The 26,106-nt window shown below is 37.1% G+C and overlaps 1 protein-coding gene across 3 annotated transcripts; it reads left to right on the top strand.

Moving 5' to 3' along the window:
• The first annotated feature begins 19,728 nt into the window (after positions 1-19,728).
• On the top strand, positions 19,729-23,249 carry LOC100793456 (zinc finger CCCH domain-containing protein 48). 3 transcript variants are annotated; one of them, XM_006597788.4, is made up of 7 exons: positions 19,736-19,848; positions 20,382-20,792; positions 21,102-21,287; positions 21,388-21,489; positions 21,587-21,736; positions 21,859-22,038; positions 22,173-23,249. In XM_006597788.4, the coding sequence occupies exons 2-7, from the start codon at positions 20,388-20,390 to the stop codon at positions 22,227-22,229; spliced, it is 1,080 nt and encodes a 359-aa protein (XP_006597851.1). In that variant the 5' UTR covers positions 19,736-19,848; positions 20,382-20,387; the 3' UTR covers positions 22,230-23,249. The 3 variants fall into 3 exon arrangements, with proteins under 3 accessions (XP_025981583.1, XP_006597851.1, XP_003546478.1); XM_026125798.2 differs by having other exon boundaries at positions 19,729-20,792; XM_003546430.5 differs by having other exon boundaries at positions 19,742-20,792; positions 21,859-22,060; positions 22,133-23,249.
• Positions 23,250-26,106: the final 2,857 nt, after the last annotated feature.

Raw genomic sequence — 26,106 nt, forward strand, 5'->3', positions numbered from 1 at the left:
CATTGCGATTAAATGCTCCATTGCCATATCCACACCTTGTCACTCTCTTTCTTCGCCATTTTCAAATTCCTCTTGATTCTGAACCTTATGTTCCAATCAAGAGATCTTTTTTAATTGGTGCTGCTGTGATTGCCTCCTTTGGTTACCGCAAAGAGCATGATGGCTCTTGGGTCAAAAAGGGTGCTCAACTCGCTGATGATGAAGGCAACCTACCAGTTGAAGATAATTCCTCTCTTCTTCGAAGGCTTTTGGACAAGTTCGATGGTCTTCAGACTTTTGTTGGTGACAAGTTTGAAGCCATGGAATTGCAAGTCGACATGCGGTTCGATGCCATGGATTCAAGGATCACCAAGGTTGAAGAAGATGTCTCCTTCATCCGTACTTGCTTGCATCCACCACCACCGCCTCCATCATCATCTTAGCTTATTTTTTATTATGATTAAGTATTATTAGTACTTTGTTTTATCGCCATGTATTTGGCTTTTTGTTGCTCTAGTTATCGTAATCTTGCACTTCTATTATATTTCTCGACTTTGCTTTGGTTAGTTATGACAATGTATGGACTTATTTTGGTTTAATGTTTGGCTTTGTTTAGATATTGATTGTTTTGCTTAGTTCTTTTTTATGTTGCCAAAGGGGGAGAGAACTTGGGTTAGAAATCAATTAAAATCAATTAGAAATCTATCATTAAAAATCAATCCTTAAAGTTAGGCATACATGCCAAAAGATAGGGGGAGTAAGGGTTGTGTGAACGTGCTATCATCTTGTATATAGCTTGTCTTGATTTCAGGGATTGTCATCATCAAAAAGGGGGAGATTGTAGACAAAGGATCAAGCTGAATGTATTGATGATGCCAAAGGATCACATGTTTCTCAAAGCTTTATTCAAGACAAAGAAATTAAAGATATTCAAGATGGATGATCAAGACAGTCTCTAGAGTCTTAGGAAGGGTATATTAAATAGGAAGGGAATTCCTAATTGAAGTAGCAAAAGGTTTGGCCAAAAATTTAAGTTAAAAAGTCTTTTTCAAGAGATTTACTCTATGGTAATCGATTACCAGAGGATGTAATCGATTACTAGTGGCCAAAAATGATTTACAACAGCTATTAAAATTTGAATTCAAAATTTGCACTGTGTAATCGATTACACATATATGGTAATCGATTACTAGCAGTTATTGAATGCTTTAATTCAAATTTTAAAGCTTGTAATCGATTACACACATACTGTAATCGATTACCAGAGGAGATTTTCATAAAATATTCTCAACAGTCACATCTTTTCATTTGGTTCTTGAATGGCCATCAAAGGCCTATATATATGTGACTTGAGACACGAATTTGCTAAGAGTTTTTCAGAACAACAAGTGTTTATTCTCTCAAAAAGCAAAATCGTTTTATCCTCTTAAGAATTCCTTGGCCAATTCAATTGCAATTCATTAAGGAATCATTTGAGTGCTCAGATTGTAAAATCTATCTCTTTCAAGAGAGATTCATTCTTCTTCTTTTTCTAATTCACTAAGGGATTAAGAGACCGAGGGTCTCTTGTTGTAAAAGAATTCTAAACACAAAGGAAGGATTGTCCTTGTGTGTTTAGAACTTGTAAAAGGAATTTACAAGATAGTGGAACTCTCAAGCGGGTTGCTTGGGGACTGAACGTAGGCACAAGGGTGTGGCCGAACCAGTATAAATCTAATTTTGCACTTTCTCTTCCCTTAAACTCCTTTATTTATTATTGTTTTATATTCATATTCAAATTGTTCTATTTGAATCAATATTTAAGAAGTTCATTATTAAGGGAATTTATAACTTGATAGAATTTTAATTGGGGAAATAGTTTGTAATATCTTAATTCAACCCCCCTTCTTAAGATATATGAGGCCACTTGTCTAACAAATGGTTTTGCAACAAAATGATGATTCTGTTGTGCATTTTATTCAACAAAATCAGAATTCCATGAGAAGAGTATTTTTGGAATAAAAAAAAGGAGTCAACCCCTTGGTAACGGCCAATAGCAATTCTCTCCCAGTATTCTCTTAAGAAAATGCACACACTCTCACAGATGAACCAACGAGGCAGCAATCAAACCCATTAGACCTAAAACATTGACTCACATAACAAATCCCAAACTCCACTGTAACAAGACTAGAGTTGGCTATGGCATCGCACTAGTGAGGCACACTCTCTACATCAATTCATTCTCAGTTTTTATTACCTTCTTCCTATTTTTTTAAACTTTTTTCTTCCATTGTCGTGCCTTTAACCTGGAGCCTCCTCCTTTTTTGTTCTCCTCTCTCATCTTCATCTCCATCTTCAACACAAATAATGTACATTGGAACCAATACTAATACGCATTAAATGATTCTTCTAAGATGAAATTGGCTAAGCCTAATGAGGGAGGGATGAGCAATATGTGCACCAATGGTGGCATCCGCTACTCGTGTAGTGTGGCTGATGCATGATTTTAAATATAGGTCACGGTCACAGTCACGTTGTGGTTTTTTTGCGTTTGTTGATAACACAATAAATCATAGGCAGTTAAAAAACCTTGATGTTGCGTCCCAAATCACGATTGTGGATTGATATTTAAAACCCTGAGTTGGTGTAATTAATCGATAGTACATGGTATTTTTCAAAACCCAAATTAATGCATCACCATTTGTTCATCCTAGTAGGATATATTGTATGCCATATTCGTGTGGATTGTCTTTGGGACAGAAAAGGTCGATTATGTTATGCATCCCGCATTAGCAGGAACAAAGAGGAGCATCCATTTCATTGCAAAAACAATTGAATAAATTTGTGTTTTCTTTAGCAGCTTATGTTTTTTCCTAAAAAAGAGGGATGGGGTATCTACAAGGGTAATTTAAAGAGAAAAAAAATCAAGAAAATAGGGAGAGGGAGTGTATTAGTAATAAAGGGGAGTGGATATAACAATAGGAAGAATGAGTGTATTAGTAATAATGGGGAGTGAATATAGCAATAGCCTAATTAAAAGTTCAATTACTGGATTTTTTTAATTATTAAAAATTAAGTTCAATAAAGTCTTCTAATGGTTTAAAAACACTACAGTTGTATCTTTTTCGATAGCTTAGTTAGTTTGATTGACAAAGTTGTGTAATTTTTTTTTTTTACATTAGTGTAATTTGCAACCAATGTAAAATTGTCTTTTTACATCAACCATGTATCTTAACAAGGACAATGCCATTTTTATATCAATTGTACGATGTAGAAATTTCTATTTTTGTCAATTAAACTAATAGAGACAAAGGTAAGAAGTTTTTTAAACAATAATTAAAATATCTAATTGAAATTTTTAATAATTGAAGAAATCAAATGAATTTTTAATTATAATCAAGTAACAACTATATAATAGTAATTTTTTTACTAAGCCTAATTTTAAACAAATAATTATTGTTGAATAGATAGATACTTAACCACAGGTTTCATACTATATTTTTACTTTTGTTGTTCCAATTTTGGCAGCAACCTTAACATTTCCATTTCTACAAGCGGCATTTTCAGTAACCCTTAGTTACCCTGTTGCTAGTTTCGGCGTCAAGATAGCTTAAAATCGTTGTTGTATTAAATCAACTCTAACACTATGGTTGGAGATGCTAGAAAATTGTCACCTTGTCATGGAAGAAGAAAGTGTCAGACAAGAAAGTGACAAAAAATAAGGTTGTTCTACAAATTTCAAACACTGAAGAACTCCTAAAAGGTTCAGAGATTTAGACCCTCCACTCGGTTTGACATCAGATATGAGACCTCTCGCAGACTCGCATCCTCATTCGGTAGCTGTGACAGACACAAACACTCTATAACCACTCCAAAACCACATTACAAAGATAGAGCAACACCACGAGGAAGAGTTGACAAAGCCAAAGGCTGACCATGACCAACTAGAGGCTCATGCCAGACGTCCCTAGGGCGACGAGCAATCCACCCACACCTTTCCTGAAAGCACCCAAGGGGAATCACACCCCCAACGCACAGGCAACACTAAAGATGACTTGAGTCCCTCCTACATGCACTGTCTAGCAACACGGACTGTTCATCGGGATCCTTTTATCAACCGCATTATGGAGGTAGACATACCTTTGGGGTGGAAGCCACTCAACCTCGAGCGGTACGATGGGACAACAAATCCAGACGAGCATCTGGGTGCCTTCCTGACATAGGGGAACCTTTACACCAACGAAGACGCGATTCTATGTCATGTCTTCCCTACATCTCTCAAGAGAGCAGCAGTGACCTGGTACGATGGACTCCCACCCAGGTCCATAGACAGCTTTGACGCCTTCGTCTCATTGCATGACCTCGACCGCCTTGGCCAGTCTGCAACAAGAACACGATGAGTCCCTCCGAAAGTTCAAAGATAGATTTAGGCGCATAGTCATCCAGATATGAAATCTCAATCCTGAGGTAGTATTTTCATGCTCCTCGCCTTACGCCCTGGAAAGTTCGTAGATAGTCTGTGCAAAAAACCACTTGATAGCATGAACGAACTGTGCGAATGAGCCAAGGGCTACATCCAGGTCCGGATTCTAAAATGAAGTCCACCAAGCCAAATAGAAGCGTGACAAGTGCAAAGCACACACCAAACCTGACGCGTACAAGTCGGACAAGAGGCACAAGCCAGACAAGCGCCAACCTCTCTCCAAAGGGCCTAGGTACGAGCATTACACACCCATAATGGCCAATCGTGTCATGATTCTCAAGGAAGCATTTAACCTGGAGGTACTCATCTAGCTACCCTAGACGAAACATCCCAGGTGGGGTCAGGCGCAACCAAATATTGTCGATATCACTGCAGTATTGGCAACAACATCGAAGACTGTTGGACCCTGAAGGACAAGATAAAAGAACTTATACATGTTGGGTTCTTAGCCTAGTTTGTTAAAAGACCAAACAACCATCAAGTAGGAGCAAGACCCGAAGGACATCTAGAGGAGCAAAATAGGAACTAGGAAGCGGACAGAAGGCGAGCGGAAGACCAAAGTAGACAAGACAACAACGGCATGAGCGATAACCTTCACCAAAACAGGAACCCACGCAGCACATCAAAGGTGTAATCAACACCATCACTAGCATCTTTTCCTATGGAGGACAGTCCAGCCAATCCCGAAAGCGACACCTACACGTCATCCGAGACATCAACATTAACTTTGTTGACTCACTCTTACATTGAAGTCTCCCTCTTATCACCTTTATGGAGAGGGACTTCAAGGGCATCAACCTCGTCAACCAAGACGACCCTGTGGTTGTCTCCATCGTTATAGCTAACTTCATGGTGTCCAGGGTCCTCATCGACGAGGGCAATTCCACTGACATCTTGTACTAGAAAACCTTCCAGAGACTTGAGGTCTTAACCGGCATTGTTCATCCACACACCCCTTGGTTTTGTGGACGAGAGAGTCGAGACCAGAGGCTACGTGAACTTGATGACCACCTTTGATATAAACAAGCTCTCCAGGAGCTTCACCATAAGATATTTACTAGTTGATGCAAACACATCATACTTTGCCTTAATCGGCAAGAAGACACTCAACGAGCTTAGAGCCATAGTCTCCATGCCCCATCTGACAATGAAATTCCCTACACTGAAAGGGGAGGTTGTAACCATCAAGGTTGACCAAAAGCAAGCACGACAATGCTATGCAGAGAGCCTGAAGGTAGCACCATATCCTCCTATCCAGAACCCGACCATGCTCACCCCACAACGGTTAAAGGCACTCAAGTCATGACAGTGGACGAAGAGTCTCAAATATAAGCCCTGACCGTCTACCAATCCAGCCTGTACAGAGAATTTGACATAGATCTATGAGACGAAACCCCCAACAAAGGCCCAAAACCCATCAAAGAGCTTGTCTAGTTGTAACTCGAACCTAAATTGTGGCAGTGCATGCGGCTCAGTAGGGACCTCACCAATCATGACCATCGACGCATTGCTAATGTGCTACGTAAAAATACATATTTATTTGGCTGGTAGCTATCTGACATATCAGGGATCCATCCCGGCATAATCTGCCACAAACTGGCTATCTGCTCCCCGGCCAAACCTATATCACAGAAGAAAAGGAAGATGGGAGAAAAACGATGTAAAGTCGTCAAAGAAGGAGAAGTCGACAAGCTCCTCCATGCAAACTTCATTAGAGAGGTCAGGTTTTCCACCTAGCTCGCCAATTTAGTCATGGTCAAAAAGGCCAATGGCAAATGGCAAGTGTTCATTGACTACACTGATCTAAATAGGGCATGCCCCAAAGACACATACCCTTTGCCTGTCATCGCAGGTTGGTCGATGGAGCGTCCGGATTCCAGGTGCTAAGCTTCCTGGACGCCTACTTCGGATACAACCAAATCAGAATGCACCCTCTAGATGAGGAGAAAACGACATTCATCACTAAAGATGTCAACTTTAGCTATGAGGTCATGCCATTCGACCTCAAAAATGCAGGCGCGACATATCAATGACTAATGGATCAAGCCTTCAAACAACAGATCAAACAAAATGTTGAGGTATACATGGATGGCATGGTTGTTAGGTCTCAAAGCATACCTCAACATGTGGTAGACCTGGAAGAAGTCTTCGGGGAACTACACAAATACAACATGCACCTCAACCCTGATAAATGTACTTTTGGGGTAGGTGATGACAAGTTCTTCGGCTTCATGATTACACATCTACTCGTTTGAAAAAGGGAGAAGTTTTGTATTTGGACACATTTGTCCTGGTATTTTTTATATGAAAGTTCTTGTTCTAAATCAGTGTCTGTATTTCAACTGTCACATGCAAGTGCAACAGGAATGTGCTTATAAAAATGCTACTATATATTGAATAAAATTTCACTGTTATCAGTGTTATTTTCATGTATAATTTATTTTTTTATCAATCTGCCTTTTAATTCGTGGAATTTTAAGAATCCGTGATGGTGATCTTGAAAAGTATGATTAGTTTGTTCCATGATCTCCTTGAAAGTTTGAGGTCTTGTTGAAGTTTAAAAGAAACTTCCTACTAACGAGTCATTTTTCTGTAAATATGAACTTTGTTTTACTGGAGAGAAGATGGTCAAGGTTACACCAGCAACCCAGTTGCATGACCCTGCCACAGAAAAGTCTCAAAATCACCACCCACATTCTACAAATGGTGAAAAAAATGATTGTGAGAGTGTCATGATTGATGCATTCAGGTGGTCTCGTTGTAAGAAGCCTCTACCACAGAAACTGATGCATACAATTGGCATCCCTTTGCCTATTGAACATATAGAGGTATTTTTAAAATTACTTATCATTTATTTGCAACTTGCATTTTGAATGTCTCTTACCCATGGCCCGCTAAGCGAGAGTTGCAGACCAATCAGAGCTGTAGAACTCGCTAAGCACGAACCCTTTGCGCTAAGCCCAAATCCTTCTCGGGTTTTCTAATTTTCGAATTGGGCTGAGCGAGTCTGCCTGCTAAGCGCTTGAATTTGAAATCTGAAAACTCAAACGTCATTGAGTGCTCGCTTAGCGAGTCACACGCGCTAAGTGCGGCAGTCAAAACTGCCAAAAATAAGGCTTAACTGCCCTTGGGCAGTTAATCTTTGAGCATTGCATTTTTATCACTGAGCATTTGGCATTTTCGCACTCACTGCACTGTGCATTCATTGCTTCTTCTACTTCTCCTGCTTTCCTCTTGCTCATTCGCATTACAATCCAAGTAAGTCTCTTTTGACTTTGCACTTTAATTTTTGTTCTGAACCTTAGGATAGAGGACTTATTTTAGTAGTTTTAAAGCTTTGATTTTGTGTTGATTCAATTGTTGTTAGGTTAGTTATTAGATGCTATGTTGTTAGGGGTTTAATTCTGCATGAAACGTATGTTCTTTTGTGCTGCTTTGATTAGGTTGTGAGGCCTAATAGAGGCCTATGGTCAGGGGCTGAAAAGCCCTAACTTTTTCTGGAAAATTCGATGTGCTCGCTAAGCGCGTCTATGCGCTAAGCGAGTTCATTAATTTTTGTCAATTTCTGGGTTTTCAGATGAACTCGCTAAGTCGGCCCTGTCTCGCTAAGCATGTTCATCAATTTTGTTTGAATATATGAATGTTTGCATAAACTCGCTAAGCCATTGCACTTCGGCTTAGTGAGATGTTAAATGTCCAATTTTTGTTTAAGTGTCATATGAACTCGCTTAGCCGGCATGCTGCGCTAAGCAAGTCGTGTTGCTAGGGTAACAAGCTAAGAGGTTGTTTGTCTTCTGTTGGTGGCTAAGCAAGTCAGTCTCGCTAAGCCACCCAGCCTCTGTAGGATTAATAAGCCTGGGCTAAGCGAGTCAGTCTCGCTAAGCCCAAAGCATTTTATGTTTTTGTGATTTTGTTCATGCGCTAAGCCAGCCCTGCTCGCTAAGCGCAATTTCTTCTGTTTTGTCTTATTTTAGAATTGGGCTTAGTGAGTCTGCTCGATAAGCCAATTAAGTTCCAGTAGTGTATTTGGGCTAAGCGCCTGATGGAGCTAAGCCTGTTTAGTGTGTCGCGCTAAGCGTAATTAGCTCTCTGTTAGAGAATAAGGCTTAGCGAGCCATGCTCTCTTAGCCACTGTGTAGTGTTCAACTAAGTGAGTGTGTCTCGCTTAGCCAGAGTCTATGTATTTGTGTTGTCACGCTAAGCGCAAGCTGTTATTTTCATAAGGCGCGCTAAGCGGGTCAGTCTCGCTAAGCGCTCAGTCTTATTTGTTGTTTCATTTTTCTGCTTTCAGTTGAAATAAACACATGTCTAACTTGTATCCTGTGACTCTTTTTGATGCAGATGGCCTATAGAAAGAGGAAAGCTACTGCTTCCAGGCCCTGGGAGCCTTATGACACCACCAGGTTTACATTAGAGGGGGCTTGGGAGAGGTATGAGCAGAACATTCACTCCCGGAACATCCTTCTGGAGAGAAATGTTGTTTTATAAATATCAGAGTATGACGAGCTCCGTAGAGAACTCAAGAGGCACTGTTGGCACAAGGCCTTGACCAGGTAGATAGATGGGCATATTGATGTGGCCCTGGTTAAGGAATTCTATGTTAACTTATATGATCCGGAGGATAAATCTCCGAGGCAGGTCAGGGTGAGGGGTAAACTTATAAAGTTCGATGCTGAGTCCCTCAACACCTTCTTGGAGACCCCAATGATTCTAGAGCCAGGGGAGCACCTTACTACATATTCCAGGTTCTGCTGTACACGCATAGACCCTCAAGAACTGGTAGCCAGACTATGCATTTCTGGGCGTGGATTTGTTCTGAATGCTGAAGGAGTGCCCTAAAAGCTCCTGAGGAAGGACCTCACCACTTTGGCGCATACCTGGAGCGTCCTATCTTATTCTAACCTAGCCCCCACATCTCACACATCTGATCTAAACATGGATCGGGCGAGGTTAGTTTATGGACTCGTCATGAAGATGGATATGGACGTGGGCTCGCTTATTTCTGGACAGATCTCCCAGATGGCCCAGACCAACTCCTCTAGGCTTGGCTTTCCTGCACTCATTACTGCACTGTGCATAGCTAGAGGAGTGGTCTCAGATTCTCTGAATTTCAAGTCTCTTAGCCCTGCCATTAATTTGGCGTATATAAAGAAGAATTGTTGGAACCTGGATGACCCTTCGGTCACATTTCCAGGGACCCGCAAGGCCCGAGCTCAAGGATCTGAAGGCCCATCTTCTTCTACTTCAGCTGCTCCTGCATCTACTTCTACCCCTGCTCCTACCTCTACTGATCCAGCTCCCTCTACATCAGCTCTTCCACCACCACCAGTTCTAGCATCTACCGACACTTCCGCTCCGAGCTCAGATATTACAGTGCCGATGCTGCAGAGCCTCCACCATGGCTTATGCCTGGTGATGCAAAGTATCCAAGATCGAGCTCAACATCAGCCTATTATTAGCATGGAGGATTTCATGGCATAGGTGGTCTGGCCAGGAGTCTAGCCTTCTCCTTTGGGGGGGAGGTGAGGCTTCCGCAACCCAAGAGCCTCAGCCACAACATCAGTCGGAGGTCACACCTGAGGTTACTCCAGAGGCCACTCCATGGACTTCACCAGTCACCACATTAGTTGTGGAGGTCTCAAAGGAGGAGGATGGCACTGCAGACACAGATTATGCAGCAAACATGGCAGCAGCGCAGAGTACCTGGGATCCCTGACCTACAACTGCATAGGAGACACCTCAACCAGCCCAGGATACTCCATCCTCACCTCAAGATAAGCCTACTGCACCACAGGAGGAGCTGTGATAGGATCTTTTTGCATTTTTCCTATTTCTGATACTTTTTATGATTATGTTTATGCTTTTAATTTTAGTTTTATGTTTCAGTCTTATTTAGTTAGAAAACTTTGAAGCTTGTTGAACAGTTTGCGGTTTGATTATGCAGTGGTTTGACTTGATTTGAAAATCTTGTGTTTGTGAATGATTTGGATTGATCAATGGCATGAATTGAGTGAATTGTGATGCGTAGATCATATGCTTTGAATGAGTATGCAGTAATTAGAAGAGAAAGAACATGAATTAGGAGCCTGACTGAAAATGTTAGTTGGTTTGACAAGTAAATTGTGAAGGTAATCATTAGCCACTACCTGGTGAGTGTGTGATCTTTAACTGTGAGAGAATGACTAACATTGGGTACCGATTTTCGCATGAATCTTTGATTACTGAATGAATGCATGAGTTTGAAGATGATGAAGGCCATGATTGATTGAAATAGCCACTTAGCCAAAGAGCTTACCTTGTGCATGAATGATTTATCCCTTGCACCCATGTTGAGCTGAGAATTTGATTGATTGACTTGAACCCTAAGCTTGTAAATTGTAATCTCCATCTACCTTTTCTTAGGTTGTAGGAGAGCATCATAGTTCAAGGCAAATTTGTCCCAAATTTGGGGGAGGTTATTGGGTGACAATAATTGTGGTAAGGTAAATAACAGCACACACAATAATATCAAGAAGCAGCAAGTAAAAGTTGCTAAAATAAAATAAATAAAAAAAGAAAGAGAAATTTCAAAAATAAAAATTGAGTGTGTGCTGTTATTAAAGCTAAGTGAAGCAAAGTGTTGTAAATATTGAAAGGCAAGTAATAAGAGCTGGAATAAAAAAGAAAAGAGTTGATCTAAGGATGAATGCTCTCCTAGAACTTAAGTTTTTGCATCCTAGAAAAACCATGATTTGTTTGCAGCCCAACCTCATTACAAGCCGAGAAAAGTCCTTCGGATTCAATTTGTGTGTTTGTGACTGTATGGCATGAGATGAAATGTAAAGATTGAGACTTGTGTTGGTTGTTGATAAAGAAATAGCCTTAAACACTTGTGCTTGAGAGAAACAGTGATCGTGAGGCATTGGCTTGATGAACCTTCATTGATATCTGTCTTGCCTGCTAGCTTATTTCATTTGTGTGCCTAATTATCATGTTCATATCTTTGAAAATCTTCATATCTTGTGAAAAGTTGTCGGTTGAAGCATTGTATGCCACTTGTGTCATGTGATTGAATGCTTGGAAACAAACACTCTTTTGAATAACTACTGTGATTTTGTCACTTGAGGACAAGTGAATTGTTCTTTCTTTGCTAAAGGACAGGCAAAACTGTAAATTTGGGGGAGTTTGTTAGTCGTCATTTACGACTAACTTTTGTATAGAAAAGTTTTATAAAAGTTATGTCTTTTCCCCAATTTATGGTTCTTTTTGTAGGTTTGTACATATTTTTAGCTTAGTTTAGTTTTTATGCAGTAGATATTCCCTTCAATGAGCATTAATGTGTTTTCAACTTCAGTTTCAGGTGAAAAGATGAAGAAATAGAAGGTTGCTGCAACTGGTGTCTCGCTAAGCCAGGCAAATGCGCTTAGCAAGCGGTATCTGCTAAGCGAGACATCAGTGCGCTTAGCGAGTCAAGGGAATCTGGAAGAGAATCTGCCATGCATGCACGCGCCTAGCGCGCCATCAGCTTGCCCAACGAGTATTTTGTCTCTTCCTGCGCTCAGCGCGCCTGGCTCACTAAGCCAAAAATCACTAACTCGCGCTTAGCGCGAAAGTGGCACTAAGCGAGCCTTTGAGGACAAAAAGCCTTTTTTAAGGCTGAAGTTGGAAAAATTGGAGATTGGGAGATATTGAGAGCATAGAGAGCGAAACAGAGAGGCACAAAATAGAGCAAGGAAGCCAAAAACCTCAGCTTTCAAGAGGATTTTTGGTTATGGAGTGATTTGTAGGTTCCTAGAGGTGGAGGAGACATCCCTACCACTGTGTAATATGAAATTTTCTTCCAAAACCCCCATCTTGTAGCTGAAAGGTGTTGCCTTGTGATGGAAGGCTAACTTTCTATATTGGGAAATTCTGTTGAGACTTGATGTAAATTCTTAACTATCTATTTAAAGTTGTTTTATGTGTTCATTGCTTCTATCTGCACTTAATTATTGCATGCTTTTGGTCTAATCACCCATTTGTGTGTAAAGTTAGGATTTTAAGCATTGGAAAATGTTTTTAATCCTTAGAACTGGATAGGGCAGGGCTAGATAATTGCATTGCTAGACATAGAGTGCAGGGTTTTAGTTTTTAATATGTTGTGATTTTAATGTTGTTCGGTTAGGCTAAGTTCGACGAGGGATCCGAGAATGAGGTTTAATTAAAATTAGTCCATTCACGCGAGGGATCGGTGTTTGGTATTTTAGTCCTCAACATAGAACACTGAAATAACCTTAAATAGAGAAAAATATTTTAATTACATCAAGCGTTCAGTAAATTAAAAAAGGCTAACCCCTCGGATTTGAAAACTCAGACAAGCCTAACCATGTTTTTAAATTAAAAAAAGGCTTTATATGGCTTAAAACAAGCCCCAAGGGCTTGGTATGAGCGTCTGAGTAAGTTCCTCTTAGAAAAGGATTTCTCTAGAGGTAAAGTGGATACTACTCTTTTCATTAAGAGGAAATTCAATGATATTTTATTAGTTCAAATTTATGTTGATGATATTATCTTTGGATCCACTAATGAATCTTTATGCAAAGAATTCTCTCATGACATGCAAAGTGAGTTTGAAATGTCAATGATGGGAGAACTTAATTTCTTTCTTGGGTTACAAATTAAGCAAACCAAGAATGAAATTTTTGTCAATCAGTCAAAATACTCAAAGAATTAGTTCACAAATTTGGGATGGAAAATACTAAGCACATGACTACACCAATGAGTATTGCTTGCTATTTGGATAAAGATGAAACCAGTCAGTCAATAGACATTAAGCAATATCGAGGTATGATTTGATCACTTCTTTATTTATTTGCTAGTAGACCAAATATAATGTTTAGTGTGTGTATGTGTGCAAGGTTTCAATCAAATCCCAAACAATCACATCTTAGTGCCGTTAAGAGAATTATAAGATATTTGTTAGGCATGTAGAAGCAAAGCTTCATGATGAATCAAGATTGATTCAAAGATGTTTTGATGATAACAAAGATGATAACAAAAGATGATGACAAAGGTGATGACAAAAAGCTCAAAGGTTATTCAAAGAATGAGTTCAAGATATTCAAGATAGAATCAAGAACACTTCAAGATTCAAGAGGAAAGTTGAATTCAAGAATCAAGAATCAAGATTCAAGGATCAAGCTTTCAAGAATCAAGATCAAGATTCAAGACTAAAGATTCAAGAATCAAGAGAAGGCTTAATTAAGATAAGTATGAAAAGGTTTTTTCAAAAACTGAGTAGCACATGGTTTTTTCTCAAAACATGTTTACCAAAGAGTTTTTACTCTCTGGTAATCGATTACCATATTGTTGTAATCGATTACCAGTAGCAAAATGAATTTGAAAAAGTTTTCAAATGAATTTACAACGTTCCAATTGATTTCAAAAAGTTGTAATCGATTACAATGTTTTGGTAATCGATTACCAGTGCCTTTGAACGTTGAAATTCAAATTCAAATGTGAAGAGTCACATCCTTTCACATAAAAGCTTTGTGTAATCGATTACACTGATTTGGTAATCGATTACCAGTGATTGTTTCTGAATAAATCAAAAGATGTAACTCTTCAAATGGTTTTTGACTTTTTCAAATTGGTTTTAAGTTTTTCTAAAAGTTATAACTCTTCTAAATGGTCCTCTTGACCAGACATGAAGAGTCTATAAAAGCAAGGCTTTGATTTGCTTTTCAAAATACTTTTACACTTTTCCAATCAATCTTATATAATCCTTTACAAGCCTTGAATCTCTTTGAACTTCTTCTTCTTCTTCGTGCCAAAATCTTTCCAAAGTTTTCTAGTTTTCTAAACCTTGAAAACTTGTGCTATTCATTCTTTTCATCTCTTCTCCCTTTGCCAAAAAGAATTCGCCAAGGACTAACCGCCTGAATTCTTTTTGTGTCTCTCTTCTCCCTTTTCCAAAAGAACAAAGGACTAACCGCTTGAATTCTTTTGTGTCTCCCTTCTCCCTTGTCAAAGAATTCAAAACGACGCAGTCTGAGAATTCTTTTGATTCTTCCCTTTCCCTTATACAAAAGTGTTCAAAGGACTAACCGCCTGAGAATTCTTTTGTATCCCCATTCACAAAGTATCAAAGGTTTAACCGCCTTAGATCTTTGTCTTAACACATTGGAGGGTACATCCTTTGTGGTACAAGTAGAGGGTACATCTACTTGGGTTGTTAACTGAGAACAAGAGAGGGTACATCTCTTGTGGATCAGTTCTAGTGGAGGGTACATCCACTAGGTTCAAAGAGAACAAGGGAGGGTACATCCCTTGTGGATCTTTGCTTGTAAAAGGATTTTTACAAGGTTGAAAAGAAATCTCAAGGACCGCAGGTCGCTTGGGGACTGGATGTAGGCACGGGTTGTTGCCGAACCAGTATAAAAACTCTTGTGTGTTTGTCTCCTTCTTCCCTACTCTTTTGCTTTCTGCTGTGCATTTTAATTTCCGCTTTTACTTTATGTTAAGCTTCTCTTCTACTCCTTATTCTCTTAACAACTTAGTAAAAGTCTTAGAAGAGTAATTTTTAATTATTAAAGGTTTAGAAATAATTAATTCAACCCCCTTTCTTAATTATTCTGAGGCCACTTGATCGAACAAGGCACTATGAATATAGGATTATAGTATTTTAAAAATTCCACATGCAATTTAATAGGATATTCTGATTCTGACTTTGCCGGCTCTAAAACTGATAGAAAGAGCACCAGTTGTCATTTCATTGATTCTTCTCTGGTTTCTTGGCATAGTAAGAAACAGAATAGTGTTGTTTTATCTACTGCGGAAGCGGAATATATTTTTGCTGGCAGTTGTTGTGCTCAAATTCTTTGGATGAAGCAACAACTTTTTGATTGTGGAATATTATTTGATCATATTCCTATAAGGTGTGATAACACGAGTGCTATAAATCTATCCAAGAATCCTGTTCAGTACTCAAGAACTAAACACATAGAAATAAGACATCATTTCTTAAGAGACCATGTTCAAAAGGGAGATTGTGTTCTAGAATTTGTTGATACAAAGAATCAGCTTGCTGATATCTTTACAAAATCTCTCCCTAAGGAAACATTCTTTTCCATTAGGAGAGAATTAGATCTTTTAGATGTCAATGATCTAGACAATAGGTAACTCTCATAAGCTTTTATCATCCTTATGATCCATAGGATTACCTTTGAGTCTAGTTTCTTGTGTGTTATTACTATTTATATTAGTTGTTATTTGTAATATAGATAGTTGATTCTTCATTACCTTTGTTTAAATAGTCTTAATAGAAATAGAACTTATTGTGTATAGGTAGTTAATTGTTAACTTAACTAGATAAACTTGTTTGTGATTGTTGATTGATTGGATGTGTTTGATAGTGTGTGTAATTAAATATGATTGATTATGCTTGATTGAATTGATTGCTTGTGATTATGATTGATTAGTATAGTTAGATGAAGTTTAGACATAGACATAGTTAGTTCTTTAAAAGAAAATGCCTTGTTTATGTTCTGGTAATCGATTACCATTACATGTAATCGATTACAGAAGAATAAATAGGGTGTAATCGATTATAGAAGCCTGCAATCGATTACCAGCAGGGCACATACTCATGTAATCGATTACCAAGCCTTGTAATCAATTACAAGGCGTCTTCTTCTATAAATATCACGTTTTGCACAGAACTCTCATTCCCAAAAACCTTTCTTGATAGCGTTCCAAGCTTCCAAATCCTCAAAACCTCATATCTCCCTCATTTCTTAACCAAATCACATCCCACAAAGCCCAATCTTCATCATTTTCACTCCTCTTTCAAACCCACTGATTGAAATTCATTAAAACTTCATCAAATGACAGAATCATCAACGAAGCGCAAAGGATCTTCCTCCACCACCGCTGCTGCTGGCCACCACCGCCACGAACCTTCTGGAGCACCCACAGCACCAATTCCTTCTTCCCTTTCATCACCTTGATCATCTACCTTGTTTTCTTCATATGATAAACACCAAAGGTACTCTTCCCAATTTTCCAATCGAGTCATTTGAGACCCTAAGTACCTAGACCTTGCTTTCTTTGATGATGAAACATTTGATTGTTATCAATTGTTTTGAAACTCTGGTTTAACTAAATTTTTGTCTCTAAAACTGCTTCATTATCCTGAATTAGTTAGAGTCTTCTATAATAACTTGAAAATTTAGGATGGTATTATTTACTCTGAGGTGCATAATGTGTCTATTGTTATTGATCAATCTTTGTTCTTTTCATTGACAAAATTACCCAGTGAACGTGTTCCTTTTGAGGGCACCCTTGTTGATGACTGGAAGTTTGATTATTCTAGTCATGATGCTCGTCGTATGGTCTGCAATGATCAGGCTGATATGACCGGCAAATTACTTGTTGGGTCATTAACCTTTGATTGCCGCATCATGCACTATATTATTGTTCGTATTTTACTTCCCCGTTCTTCTAACCTTGCTCAAGCCTTCGAGGAGGATTTGATTCTTATGTGGGCTTTTCTTACCGGTCGTCAGATCGACTGGGCTCACTTGATTCGGTACCGGATGCATAAGGCATTACGGGCCAATGCACCTCTCCCTTATCCTCACCTCGTCACTCTTTTTCTTCATCATTTCAAAATTGCTTTGGAAGATGAACCATTTGTTCAAGTAAAAAGGTCTTTTGCTATTGGTGCTGGTGCGGTTATCTCGTTTAGTTATCGTAAGGATGATGATGGTCAGTGGGTTCGGAAACAAGACTTACCTCAGCCAATCCCTGACGAACATACTCTTTCTCCTCCACCGTAAAGGGTTGATTCCACTTCACTTCTGAACGATGTTCTCTCTGAACTCCACAGTCTTCGAGCTTTTGTGGGTGACCGATTTGATGCTATGGATACTCGCCTGGATGCCATGGATGCTCGCTTCGATGGGATGGATACGAGGATTACTCGACTTGAGGACGATATGAGCTTCATTAGGTGTTGCTTCGATCCACAAGCCAACCCTTAGTTATCTCTACTATCTTAAGTAGTTATTTATTTCAGTCGTGTATTTTGGATTTTTGTTGCTTTAGTTATGGTTCTCATGTACTTTTACCATTGTGTTGGATATTTCTAGACTTTGTGTTTGTTTATTTCTAGACTTTGAATTGGTTAATTAAGACTTGTGTGGATTATTCTCTGGATTGATTTAGTTTATGAATGACTTGTGCTTTGTTTAGATATTTACTTAGTTTTTTTCTCTAATCATTTTTGGCTTTTTGATGTTGCCAAAGGGGGAGAGAACAAGGGTAAGATTTATAAACTTAGGCATAAATTCCAAAAGTTAGGGGGAGTAAGGGTTGTGTGAACGCATTATCAATTGTATGTAGTTTATCTTGATTTCAGGATATTGTCATCATCAAAACGAAGAAGATTGTATAAGCAAATATATCATGAAGTTTTGATGATGCCAAAGAAACGCGCTTCTTATGGTTGATCCAAGACAAGACTCCAAGAAATCCAAGATAAATGTTGAAGTTAGTCCTTAAGAGTCTTAGAAAGCTTTCACTAATTGATGATGCAAAGGTTTGGCCAAAGGATGCTTGTTTGAAATTTTAAAATATGGTATTTACTCTCTGGTAATCGATTACCAGTGGCCAAAACGCTTTTTGAAATGTTTTTAAATATTTTTGAAAGCATGTAATCGATTACACAAGTCTTGTAATCAATTACCAGCAGTTGAAATTGTTTATAACAACTATTAAAAATTTGAATTCAAATTTTAAAGCCTATAATCGATTACACAAGACTTGTAATCGATTACACAATTCTTGTAATCAATTACCAGCAGTTGAAATTGTTTATAACAGCTACTAAAAATTTGAATTCAAATTTTAAAGCCTGTAATCGATTACACAAGGCTTGTAATCGATTACCAGGATGAATTTTTGAAAATAACTCTCAAGAGTCACATCTGTTCAAGAGTTTTTTTAATAGCTTTCAAAGGCCTATAAATAGGTGACTTGGAACATGAATTTCCTTAGAGTTTTTCTGCACAAAGAGTCTCATCCTCTCAAAAACAAAATTGTCTTATCCTCTAAAACATTCCTTGGCCAAAACACTTGCAAATTCAATAAGGAATCATTGAGTGATCTTCATTATATCATCTTTCTCTGAAAAGAGATAATTCTTCTTCTTCCTTTTCTTATTCAAGAGAATTGATTAAGAGACCGAGGGTCTCTTGTTGTAAGGTTATCTGAACTCAAAGGAAGAGTTGTCTTTGTGTGGTTCAGACATTGTAAAAGGAATTTCACAAGATAGTTGAAATCTCAAGCGGGTTGCTTGGGAACTGGACGTAGGCACAGAGCGTGGCCGAACCAGTATAAACTAACTGAGTTTGCACTTTCGCTTCCCTTAAACTTCTTTTATTTATTGTTTTTTGTCTTTTGCATTAAAGAAGTTTATTTTAAATTGTCTTGTTAAGTAATTCATAATAAGGGTACATTGAGAATTTTAAAATGGAGAGTTAAAATTTTAATTAGGGAAATAGTTTTTGATATCTTAATTCAACCCCGCTTCTTTAAGATATCTGAGGTCACTTGTCTAACAGACAAATATTTCTGACATACTTTGACAAAAAAAACCCCATTTGATATTAGTCGAAAAATAGTCTTGGTTGATGTCAATTTTAAAACATCACCGATTGTGGTCAGACAAAACAATCATAGTTAAAATTATAAATATTTTATATTTTTACATTATTAAAAATTGAAAAATATTTTTTAATTAATATTTCAAAATTAGATTGTGTTTGTTTTCTATAAAGTTTAATATTAAAATTTCATCTATTTAAAATATAAAATTGAAATTGTGCATATGGAGAAAATTGAATTGCCTTATCAAAACAAAAATATAAAATTGAAAAAATTTGAATTGATTTATCTGAACAAAGCATTTAAAAAAATAAAAGAAATTAAAATCAAAACAAGTTAAATTCTAGACATTCCAAATTCCCTAGAATTTTAAAAATTTTAATCCAAACAAAAGGTAACTTCACACACTAGAAATAATTTTATAAATTGAAACAAATATTTTCAAAACTAAATTCAAACTATCTTCAAAATATTAAATTTCAGAAATAATTATTTTTTTTTTGAAAGAAAATAACTATCTTTTTTTAAGCCTTAATTTATCCTTATATAACGGCAAATGTCTTTTTTTTAAAAAAATTAAAAAAATCCTATATCTCATCTTATTGTTGCGTGCTTTACAAGCTAACAGAGAAACTATAAATAAGCACACAACATTGGCAACATACACCAACGTCTGATTAAGAAAATAGAAGCCTTATTTTGCTCTCTGTTCTTTCTCTCAACAATCGTTCCAACAAATCAAGAGAGTTGAATTCTGAAGCTTTTGCTACGTTTCTACCATTCAGGTTTGTTTCTCCGAACGCGAAAATCTAATACTTCTTTTAGGGTTTGTGATGGATGATCTGCGAGAATCTATGTTCTATCCGACTTCATTTATCTCAGTGAAGTTTTCTGCGCTTCCACGATGCAAATATAGGGTTTCGCGTTTAGGGTTCCTTTCAATTTATTTATTATCGGGGTTTTCATAAGGATCGGCAATACCCTAATTTGGGGTTTGGGGAGAGTCTCTATTGACGTTGCTGATCAGGGTTAAATTATTGGTCTTTGATCCAAGTCTTCAATGGGTTTTGATCTTGATGTTGTTGATCTTCCTCGATCAGCATACTTTTGTTGCCGTTCATCACTTGCTTTACGATTGTTATTTTGCGAATGGAAAATTTGGGAACCAAAAGGTTTTGGGTTTTGGATGAAGAATTAAGTCTATGGCTGGGATTTAATCATTGAGTTAATGACTGAAAGCATGAGCCATGGAGAATTTTATTGATAGGATACAGTACCTGATCTGGGATGTCATTACAATGCCATGTTTGTTTTTTAGAATATCATGGATACAAAGTTTGCACGAAGGACTGAGCGCATTGGTAGAACAACATGCTCTTATTGGAGAGCTGGAAGATGTAACAGAAATCCTTGCAGATTTTTGCACATAGAGACACCATCTCCACCTGCTGCTTGTGGTTATGGCAATACTGCATATAACTACGGAAAAAAGCCCCATTCCTCCTTTGAGAATACCCTGAAATATGGTTCAAAGAAAGCATTGCTTAGAGATTATGGAGATAGAGGAGATGCAACAAGGGTTGCTAAGGCTTTCAAGAAATCATCACCAAGGATATGTAAATACTGGATCAACAACAATTGTGTACATGGTGAACAATTCCTGTATCTGCATTCATGGTTTCGTGGTGATGGGTTTTCCACTGTAATGAAACTTCAAGAACATAAGAAGGTACTTGACTCTTGAACCTCCATTTAGTATTTAACACACCGAAATTATATTTAAAGTTCTTTCATAGTTCATTTTTAGCATAATGATTAAATCAAAATTGATATCTGACTTAATAATCGACTAATGTTTTAACAATTATTGATTACAGTCATAGAGTTTTATAATCTAACTATATGCTAGAATAACGGAATAAGTGTTTTTTTGAAAAAGCATTCTCTTCCCTAGTTTCCTAGGAAATGCTAGAATTTGTGAGCCTCTGCATCATGTTAATATTTTTGTTAGTAGTTAAATTAAAGCTTTTGACAACAGGTTATCACTGGCATCGCACTTCCTGTTGGATCCGACAAACTTTATTCTGGCAGCACTGATGGGACAGTTAGGATATGGGACTGCCATACTGGTCAATGTGCTAAAGTCATCAATCTTGGTGCTGAGGTTACCTCTTTGATCAGTGAGGGGTCATGGATTTTTGTTGGTCTGCAAAATGCTGTCAAGGTAAGCTCTTATCTGTCATTGTTTTGTTTTGATGTATTATAATGTCTAATCATAGGAGTAGTACATCCAAACTGATTATGTGGCTGTGGTTGTTGTGAAGGCTTGGAATATCCAGACCATGTCAGAGTTTACTCTTGATGGACCCAAAGGCCGAGTCCGTGCCATGACTGTTGGCAACAATACACTCTTTGCTGGTGCAGAGGTAACTAACCATGTTATTAATATTGTCCAATGATATTCCCCTAACCAAATTCTTTTTTTCTGCGGTGAGTTAAAATTTGTTTTATTTATAATTTCAGGATGGTGTCATTTTTGCTTGGAGAGGAAGCTCTAAAGCCGATTCTCCTTTTGAACTGGTTGTGTCACTCACTGGCCACACTAAAGCAGTGGTTTGTCTGGCGGTTGGATGCAAGATGCTGTACTCCGGGTCCATGGACCAAAGCATAAAGGTATGTCTGTTGTTGAGGATTCTATTTTTCTTTATTAACATGAGAATTTTTTCTGAGAAAAGGATATGTATTTCTTTGAACTGTCCTATAACGACCCAATCTTGTTATTTTGTCTTCTTCAGGTCTGGGACATGGATACATTACAGTGTACAATGACACTAAATGATCATACTGACGTAGTCACATCCCTTATCTGTTGGGATCAATATCTGTTGTCAAGTTCATCTGACCGCACAATTAAGGTCTGGGCTTGCATTGAAGCAGGATCTTTGGAAGTGATATATACACACACCGAAGAAAATGTAAGTGTTGACTTAATCTTATGTGTTGAAATATAATTTGGTTTTATTTTCATGTGTAAGAAGTCAAGCTGATATTTCTTATAATGCTGACGAGTTGGTCAATCTCCTAAGTTGATGATTTTTTTATATTACAGGGTGTTGTTTCACTTTTTGGGACGTTTATTTGCCAAGAAAGATGTGGCATTGATTGAGTTATGTCCTGGTGGCCTCTTCTTCACTGGAGATGAGAGTGGTTTGCTGATGGTGTGGAAATGGTTGGAGGTACCCAAGGTGGCATCCTCTTGACATGTGTTTCCTTTCAACATTGGAGTTGTATTATCCCATCTATTTCCTCTTGAAGCAGATGGTGATAAGGATGAATTTATTTGTCTGAGCAGTAAATTCACTGTAAAAACAATTGTATAGAAATTGACAATTTTATAGAAATACCAATTTCATTCTTTTATATTCTTCCCAGCAGATGTAATCTTCTCCTGCTTTGATAAATATATTACTATTGTAAGTAACATGGTTTGTAATGAAGTCTGTTTTCAAATTCTTTCTATCATTATCAAAGAAAGATGTGGCATTGATTGAGTTAGGTCCTGGTGGCCTCTTCTTCACTGGAGATGAGAGTGGTTTGCTGATGGTGTGGAAATGGTTGGAGGTACCCAAGGTGGCATCCTCTTGACGTGTTTCCTTTCAACATTGGAGTTGTATTATCCCATCTATTTCCTCTTGAAGCAGATGGTGATAAGGATGAATTTATTTGTCTGAGCAGTAAATTCACTGTAAAAACAATTGTATAGAAATTGACAATTTTATAGAAATACCAATTTCATTCTTTTATATTCTTCCCAGCAGATGTAATCTTCTCCTGCTTTGATAAATATATTACTATTGTAAGTAACATGGTTTGTAATGAAGTCTGTTTTCAAATTCTTTCTATCATTATCAAAGAAAGATGTGGCATTGATTGAGTTAGGTCCTGGTGGCCTCTTCTTCACTGGAGATGAGAGTGGTTTGCTGATGGTGTGGAAATGGTTGGAGGTACCCAAGGTGGCATCCTCTTGACGTGTTTCCTTTCAACATTGGAGTTGTATTATCCCATCTATTTCCTCTTGAAGCAGATGGTGATAAGGATGAATTTATTTGTCTGAGCAGTAAATTCACTGTAAAAACAATTGTATAGAAATTGACAATTTTATAGAAATACCAATTTCATTCTTTTATATTCTTCCCAGCAGATGTAATCTTCTCCTGCTTTGATAAATATATTACTATTGTAAGTAACATGGTTTGTAATGAAGTCTGTTTTCAAATTCTTTCTATCATTATCAAAGAAAGATGTGGCATTGATTGAGTTAGGTCCTGGTGGCCTCTTCTTCACTGGAGATGAGAGTGGTTTGCTGATGGTGTGGAAATGGTTGGAGGTACCCAAGGTGGCATCCTCTTGACATGTGTTTCCTTTCAACATTGGAGTTGTATTATCCCATCTATTTCCTCTTGAAGCAGATGGTGATAAGGATGACTTATTTGTCTGAGCAGTAAATTCACTGTAAAAACAATTGTATAGAAATTGACAATTTTATAGAAATACCAATTTCATTCTTTTATATTCTTCCCAGCAGATGTAATCTTCTCCTGCTTTGATAAATATATTACTATTGTAAGTAACATGGTTTGTAATGAAGTCTGTTTTCAAATTCTTTCTATCATTATCAAAGAAAGATGTGGCATTGATTGAGTTAGGTCCTGGTGGCCTCTTCTTCACTGGAGATGAGAGTGGTTTGCTGATGGTGTGGAAATGGTTGGAGGTACCCAAGGTGGCATCCTCTTGACATGTGTTTCCTTTCAACATTGGAGTTGTATTATCCCATCTATTTCCTCTTGAAGCAGATGGTGATAAGGATGACTTATTTGTCTGAGCAGTAAATTCACTGTAAAAACAATTGTATAGAAATTGACAATTTTATAGAAATACCAATTTCATTCTTTTATATTCTTCCCAGCAGATGTAATCTTCTCCTGCTTTGATAAATATATTACTATTGTAAGTAACATGGTTTGTAATGAAGTCTGTTTTCAAATTCTTTCTATCATTATCAAAGAATACATATTTGGAATCCAAATATAAGTTCGACCCAAAATATAGTTTTTCTTACTTGTTAAAAATCGTTATTGTAATTTAATTATTTTGGCATTACTGTTATTGTAATTCAATACATATATTTTGGAGGAGTGTGGGGGCGTGGGTGTCATCATCTACACCTGAGCCTTCATCATAATCTCCATCTGTCTAGACAACATCTTCATCTTTTGTTCAAGAGAAGAACCAGATGAATTAACTTCCACCTACCTGATGAACCCTAGAGGATCTCCTGTCACCCATGCCATTGTAAGCATTAGAGGCCTATAGTTGTGGAAAGAAAACAGGAAGGGGAAATTGAGACTCCATATTTTGTTGACTCCGCAGCAGTGGTTTTTTCTTTTTTCAGTTACAATGTAGACTGTTTCTAGTAATTCTGTCCGGGTGTTAATGATTGAAATGAATTTGTATTAACATAGCAGGATCTTGTGATATTCTTTGAACCATTGTCCCTTGTGGCCCAGTTTCTTTGGAAAGTTACCATGTCATATTCATATTACTATGTTAAAATATTGTTTCACTCCTCAGAAGTTTAGAGACGAGGGAGCAAGTAGAGAAACAGCCGTGTAGAGCTGCCTAGCTCAGTTTACATTCAGAAAATTATTTTAAACATTCTATATGTTTCTTGTTATTATCCCGTGAATATAAAAATTAAACCAAGAAAAATATTGCACTGCAAATAAGCATGTCTTCATAGTTTTACTATACACTTTTGGAAGCTTCAAGTTCTAAATTTTGTTTGTTGGGTTATAGAAAGCTTTGGAAAGCTTGATTTTTCTTCTTATTATTCCGAGAATATGAAAGCAATGGAAGAAAGATATTGCATAGCTAAAAACGTATGTCGTCCTAAGTATACTATACACGTTGAAAGCTGCTGGTGCTTGAAGTTTTTGTAACGTACAAACTTTACACTGTCATATTCGAGTGAACTTCATTTTAGTTCTCATATATATTTTTATAGAAACATCATGCGTATATGGTATTAGTATTTTCTAATAGATGAGTATCAAATCATCCGTTAATAGTGACAAGGACCAGAATCGTAATAAATAGTGACAACAACGATAATAAAATAATTTATCAAAATTAAAATTATAATGTATACTACATAAGTTAAATATGAACAAAATTATAAGAACATTCTTAAGATTTGGTCAAATTACACAAATATTTTTGTTTTTTTTTTGTAACTCTGGAACAAATTTATTCTTATTGTTTGAAAAAATATTACACGGATTCTTCATTCTACTTAACACACCCTGCTTTGAATCAAGACTAAAATGCATTTTTTGGTCATTCCATTTTCTTAAATATGGGATTTTATTTCCCTTATTTAATCAGACATTTAAATATTTTAACCTTTTGTGATATTTTTAAGTTTACTTGGTGCACTATTCTGATCCTGTTTTAAATTTAGACTCCCCAAGCACTATAATTATAGAATTTAAGAAATAAGTATATTTGAAATGAAATCATAAGCAACTTTCATGGAAGAAAATAACATGAATTATAAATTCAGTAGTGTGTTTGGATGGAGCAATTCAACAGGAGAATTCATTTTTTCAAGGAAATTTAAGGATTCATGATAAAATGTCTTGTTTGGATAGAATATTTGAAAGAAGATTTTAGTTTTGGTATTTTTATGAATCAATTTGATTGACTAAAACAGTGAGATTTTAAATTTTCTAAAAAATTATAGAATTTGAAATTCTTTTTTCGGAGATGCACACTTTAACTCACGACGTTCTTGCTCGCGACTCATTCTCGCTCAACACTCGCAACTACGAGTGACCAAATTTTTTACGGTCGACATCAACATAAGTTATTTTTCACTGATGTTGGCTGTGGATTTTTCGGTCAGAATTTTTTTGTATCATGTCAACCTAAGCTATTTTTTGCCGATATCGACTAAGATTTTTTTTAGATGATGTTGGTTAGGG

This window comes from Glycine max, chromosome 15 (assembly GCF_000004515.6).
Source record: "Glycine max cultivar Williams 82 chromosome 15, Glycine_max_v4.0, whole genome shotgun sequence".
Lineage (NCBI taxonomy): Eukaryota > Viridiplantae > Streptophyta > Magnoliopsida > Fabales > Fabaceae > Glycine > Glycine max.

Excerpts from the sequence above, each read along its gene's own strand:
- LOC100793456 (XM_003546430.5), top strand. The coding sequence starts at position 20,388 with ATGGATACAAAGTTTGCACGAAGGACTGAGCGCATTGGTAGAACAACA. Across the intron at positions 20,793-21,101 it reads AACTTCAAGAACATAAGAAG|GTTATCACTGGCATCGCACT; the intron begins GTACTTGACTCT and ends TTTTGACAACAG. Across the intron at positions 22,061-22,132 it reads AAGTGTTGACTTAATCTTAT|TTGGTCAATCTCCTAAGTTG; the intron begins GTGTTGAAATAT and ends AATGCTGACGAG.